This window comes from Pundamilia nyererei, unplaced genomic scaffold (genome assembly GCF_000239375.1).
Source record: "Pundamilia nyererei isolate P.nyererei 1_Seehausen unplaced genomic scaffold, PunNye1.0 scaffold00085, whole genome shotgun sequence".
NCBI lineage: Eukaryota > Metazoa > Chordata > Actinopteri > Cichliformes > Cichlidae > Pundamilia > Pundamilia nyererei.
The window spans coordinates 2,495,044-2,500,253 of NW_005187486.1; the positions used below are offsets into that span (position 1 = coordinate 2,495,044).

Below are 5,210 nucleotides of genomic sequence, written 5' to 3' on the forward strand. Positions count from 1 at the left end.
GTATAATCGCAGCCTTTGCGGTTAGAAAATTGCACTTGATCATGTCGCGATATTATCGCAAATGCGATATATCGTTCAGCCCTACTTAAGTGTCTTCGATTCCGTGATTTCGGTTCTGATTACTTTCTCTGGCAATATTAGCTGTTCTTTTTTTGTTTGTTTGTTTGTTTTGTTTTTGAGCATCTTGGTGTCTCAAAAGTATTAATAATAGATGTTGGTACAGTGACTTTAAACCACACTGAGAACAGCAACAGCCAAAGGTTCAAATATGACATAATTGGAGTGTCAATTGTGTTCACTGTCAGACATAATACGTGCTTGTTGGTTTATTTATAAATGGTGTGACATGGTGTGAAATACAATATTAAATATGTAAACACTGGTTGCATGTAATATATACACGTATGTAAAGATAGTTTGTTTCCTCCTATTTTCAAACCTTAGACCTTATGTGGTTTTCTTGGTCTTCTTCTCTCCCTCCTTCTTTTTGGGTCTTTGACTGGTGACCAAGACTGGTGGCCATTAGGGGAAAAAACAGATTTAAAGCAGTGCCTGATTACTTTTACTTTTCAAGGCTACTGTCTGCACAGTTGGTCATGTCACTAACACTGAAATGATTGAACCTGTCCTGTGTGTTCAGGTATGCTAACAGCCCAGATCCTAAGAAAGTGATCACCTATCTGGAAGGCCAGCAACGGCAGGGAAGACCAGGTATGAGGTTGTTGGAACAAGTAGTGCAGTGAGGGAAAGTAGTAGCATTACAGACCTGTATTTAAAATGTTAGAGCAAAAGTACTGGATACAGAATATACTGTAAAGGTAGTTTACTGGATTTAATAACCTGCCAAAGGTACAAATGTTAGTTTGTACATATATATGCATCCCACACAGCCTGTGTTGGCTTTCAGTACCACTGTTTCCTCTGATGCTGCTTCTTCTGCTGTAATTTTTTTTAATCATCAGGAAGCCAGTGGATAAAATTGGAGAGAAACTCCACGGCAACACAGCCACGCCACATACAACTATACTTGCTGCTAACAATGTTGGACACTTTTGCGGGTTTATGTAGTAGGATTGACAGATTCAGTGCAGAAGTATAATTTATGCTTAAGCTCAAAATTCAAAGCGTATTCAGACTACGCAGGTTTTCAATAAAAATCCAACATGGATTCGGATTTGCTGCCCCCATGTGGTGAACGTTTTTATTGAAAGTTGAAAAGGTTTATTCAAAAATTTAAATGAAATGTTTTTATTAAAACAGAATAATTCCTTTAAATACCAAATTTCTAATATTCATATACTGTTGATTGAGCCACCAAAATATATAATATAATTATTATTAACCTTTTTTTTTTTAACTCTTGAGATTAAAAATCTTTTACAAGAACGTCCTGGACAAGATGGACAGAAGTATTCTCATAAGTTTAATAATATAATAATGTCAGTGACGTAGTAAAAATACTCTGAAGTGTACTGCTTCTGCAGCTAGCTGGGATTTATTTTACCTCAGGTTTTATTTGCTGTTCGTTTCTTTAAGCACCGGCCTTACAGACGGTTTTGTTTTCCAGATGGTTTTTACGTCACTGGTCTGAACCTGACAGAGACCATGTTTTACGTCTTCCTGCACCCTTTCCAGAGCATGAGGATGTTGACGTTGAACTCTCTCTCACTGCTGCTCCAGTGGGCGGGTGAGCAGCAGCCAGGACCCGAGGGAGTCAACATTATGTGCTGTGACTTCGTCGGTATGAGCGAGTTCTGCTCGCTTGTCGTCGAGCTGAACTACAAACTGGTGGGCAGAGGCTGTAGGAAGCTGCCAGCATCCTCCAAAATAAGTGCCAGTTAATAATTTTGTGAGCCTGCCATCCTGTTTATACAGTTGTGTGCTTGATGTTTTTTAAGCATCACATTACCGTCTACATATTTATTCAGGTTAATTTCAACATGCTTTACCTAAAACTATAAGGAGGTACACAAGTTACATGTTCTTTACACATTCACTGTGCAAGTGTAGTTAAAGTTTTATATTTTGCACTACTGGACACTTTTCCACAAATATTTGCACAAATATGACAATCTATATATTGTATATGCATTTTCTTTTTTCTTTTGACTTATTTTTAATTTCTAATTCATTTTTCTTTTTCAATGATTTTTCTTACCTCATAACTCGTCTCTGTGCTGTGAACTTTTCTTTAGGGATCAGAAAGTCTTATCTTTGCATTTCACAATGCCACATGTTACAAATTTTAGTGTTTACTATCAACATCACGAATGCTAGCAGACTTTTAATTAGCGTACAGCTATACAATAGTTAGCTTGGAGAACAACGTGCTGAATACTAGGTCTCTCAAAGTCTTGCACTATATCTTGTATGATGTTACATTTCTTTTTTGTTTTACTGTAAATTAATCAAATGCTGGTATTTCTAAATAAATATTTTCATATTTATTTTTCACATTGTATTTTATAAACAGCTGTGTGGGTGCTGTTTGGTGATTAGCATTGTCACCCCACACCAAGCAACTCTTGAGTTTGAAACTTTGACTGCGTGGCTTTCTTCTACAGTCCAAAGAAACGCATGGGTTATGTCACCTGGTTATTCTACATTTACCGTCACACTGCCTGAATAATAAAAATCTGTGATTTTTGTACCTGGATTTGTTTGTAATTAAGATATTTAGAATCCTCAGACGATGCGCACAAACAAAATGATGAAGGCTTGGCTAAAAATTTTCAGTTTTCCAAAACACCACAAGCTACAAAATGTTCAGGATTAAATTAAATAAATAAATTACATGTGAAAACAACAACAACAAAACAACAACAAACAAGAACTTATAGTTGTTTACTTTTTTCATACCAAGCTTGATGTCCAAACTTTGACTTAATTAGCAAAAAAGAAGCAACATCTGTCAGATATTAAAATATTAAAACTATAGAAAAAAAACCTTACATTTCTTTAGACAAAAAGGTGCATTTTTTAAAATCTCATTTTTAAAAACCACAGCCTCTTCTTTTTAACATCTATTAAATATTTTTCTTTTTTTCTTTTTTGCTGCATTACCGAGACCTATGGCTATTTCACCAGGAAAAATTAGCCTTTTTTGGATAGATTATATTTCTAACAGTGACACAGAAGAGTCTATTGATAAGAACCCAAACCCAGGGTAAAGTGGTTCAGTGAAGGCACCACAGAAAAAGGTGTACAGGTGAATCTGTGAATCAGGCAAGACTGCGTAGAAAGCCAGAGTGCCTTCAGTCCAGTCTAAATATACTCCCACTCTTTCAGAGGCAGAGGACAGAGGAGCAAGGAGAACTGTTTTTATATTATTGTGCCAGGCGTAGATGTTTTTATCATTGAACTCTAAATTCCATGATTTCTCATTCCATCCAAGCCTGCTGCCATCTAGAGCTCCCCTCCTTCTGACGCTTTTGTAAGTTGCTCCAATATCAACACCTCCTTTCCACTCCACCTCCCAGTAACAGCGGCCTGTCAGACCCGTTGTACAGAGCAGCTGGTAGCACCAGTCGAATCTGTCCGGGTGTTCAGGATATGGCTGCTTCTCTGGTGACAGTCTTACTTTTCTGTTGTTCTCAAACAGGACAACATTTTTGTGGGCTGTGTTTGGGTCCAGTGTTAGTTCACATGCATCTAAGGAATACACAGAGAGGAAAGGGTGAAATACAGCAGTAAGTCTGAAGGTTTTAAATCAAACCAGAAATATAGTGTTACATCTTATATACTTACACTTCCTCAGACCAGATTTCAGCCTCTGAAGACCACTGTGGTCCTCGCTGGAAGGGGAAAATCAAAGTCAGACCAGACTGGAGTCCTTTAGCATTTCTACAGTTCCTGTACTCCAATGTACATCATACCTGAGGGAGTCCAGTCTCCAGTTTGGATCCTTCAGTCCCACAGATCGTAGCTTTACTCCCAACTCATCTGGATGGTTATAACTGAGGTCGAGTTCTTTCAGATAGGAGGGGTTGGACCTCAGAGCTGACGCCAAAGACGTACAGCCATCTGCCGTGATCAAACAGCCTGACAATCTGCAAGAGTGCAAAACTGAAGTAATCCATCCACCTAAAACTAATATATAATTTGCATGATAATTGGTGCAGATGGTCATATGTAAGTGAGACAGTGTAAAGTACCTCTCACGTGTCTTTCAAAGCAAAGAAGTAATTCCTCAGGTACAGCAGCTAGTTTTAAAAAATGGTCTTGTTCAAGGTTTGCAAAAGAAACAGAAATGTGCTCATAAGAATCTGCACTCAGTCTGTCCACCACAACTATGAATTCATTAGTCCGACTTCAGACGAAAAAAAGCCCTCTCTTGCTTTGTACACTATGCAATCTGAGAAGTTAAATGAAAATGTTTGCACTTTCATAACTGTGGCTGTTTGTGCATACTGTTTAGTGAAGATGTTTTATTTATTTATTTATTTTTTGCTTTTTTTTCTGTTGTGTAGGTTTAGGTTTTTATTAATTATTTAGTTTTATTGACTCCGCAGCAGTTTTAAATGTAGCTCTTAAGGGTTATTTTCATTGTAGTTTATAACCTTTGTCTTATGGAGATGGAGTGTGTGTGCAAACACAACATTAGTTCAGTTTTATTTACATTATGCCAATTCACAATAACAGTCACCACAAGTTGGGTTTTTTTATATTGCAAGGTAAAGACCTTACAATATTAGGATGAAGCCCCAGCCACCAGTTGATCCCCTATGAACAAGCACTTGGCAACAGTGGGAAAGAAAAAAACCCTTTTAACTTGACGAAACTGCTAGCCAGGGTTTAGGAAGGGGCAACCATCCTGACAGCAAATCGTCTACTAGGAAAAAAATGGGTCCCCTTGTCACAGTTGGCTGCCTGTCCAGTCTTTTCACAATGACCCTTACGGTGCAACACATATTCCTCAGATGCATACCCAAACGTTTGTAGTCTACAGTGTGGGCTCCTCAGTCCAGTAGAAAGCAGTTTTACTCCTGAATCTCGTAGGTCATTGTTACTCAAATCCAGGTGTCTCAGACTGCAAGAGTCAGAGCTGAGGACCAGTGAGATATATTGACCACATTTCTCTGTGAGATTTGTGTGATTCAACCTGAAAAATTAAGAATGTTTCTCCATGTAATTTCTGTGATCCATTTACCCTTGACTTTCATTATCATAATGAACAAAATATGTGTGTATATATATATATATATATATAT

The 5,210-nt window shown here is 37.6% G+C and overlaps 2 protein-coding genes across 2 annotated transcripts in view; one reads left to right on the forward strand and one right to left on the reverse strand.

Moving 5' to 3' along the window:
* LOC102210051 (PI-PLC X domain-containing protein 1-like) overlaps positions 1–2,650 on the forward strand; it is a 26,869-nt gene extending 24,219 nt beyond the window's left edge. Inside the window, exons 5-6 of the mRNA XM_013912273.1 lie at positions 641–711; positions 1,568–2,650. Coding sequence (XP_013767727.1) covers positions 641–711; positions 1,568–1,842 — 346 coding nt within the window. The 3' untranslated portion in view covers positions 1,843–2,650. The remainder of the gene's footprint in view (positions 1–640; positions 712–1,567) is intronic.
* Positions 2,651–3,009: 359 nt separating this feature from the next.
* The window catches only part of LOC102210347 (NACHT, LRR and PYD domains-containing protein 3-like), a 9,195-nt gene continuing 6,994 nt past the window's right edge, over positions 3,010–5,210 (reverse strand). Inside the window, exons 10-13 of the mRNA XM_013912274.1 lie at positions 4,928–5,101; positions 3,876–4,049; positions 3,748–3,794; positions 3,010–3,651 (exon numbers count right to left, since the gene is read on the reverse strand). Of these exons, the coding sequence (XP_013767728.1) occupies positions 3,113–3,651; positions 3,748–3,794; positions 3,876–4,049; positions 4,928–5,101 (934 nt within the window). The 3' untranslated portion in view covers positions 3,010–3,112. The remainder of the gene's footprint in view (positions 3,652–3,747; positions 3,795–3,875; positions 4,050–4,927; positions 5,102–5,210) is intronic.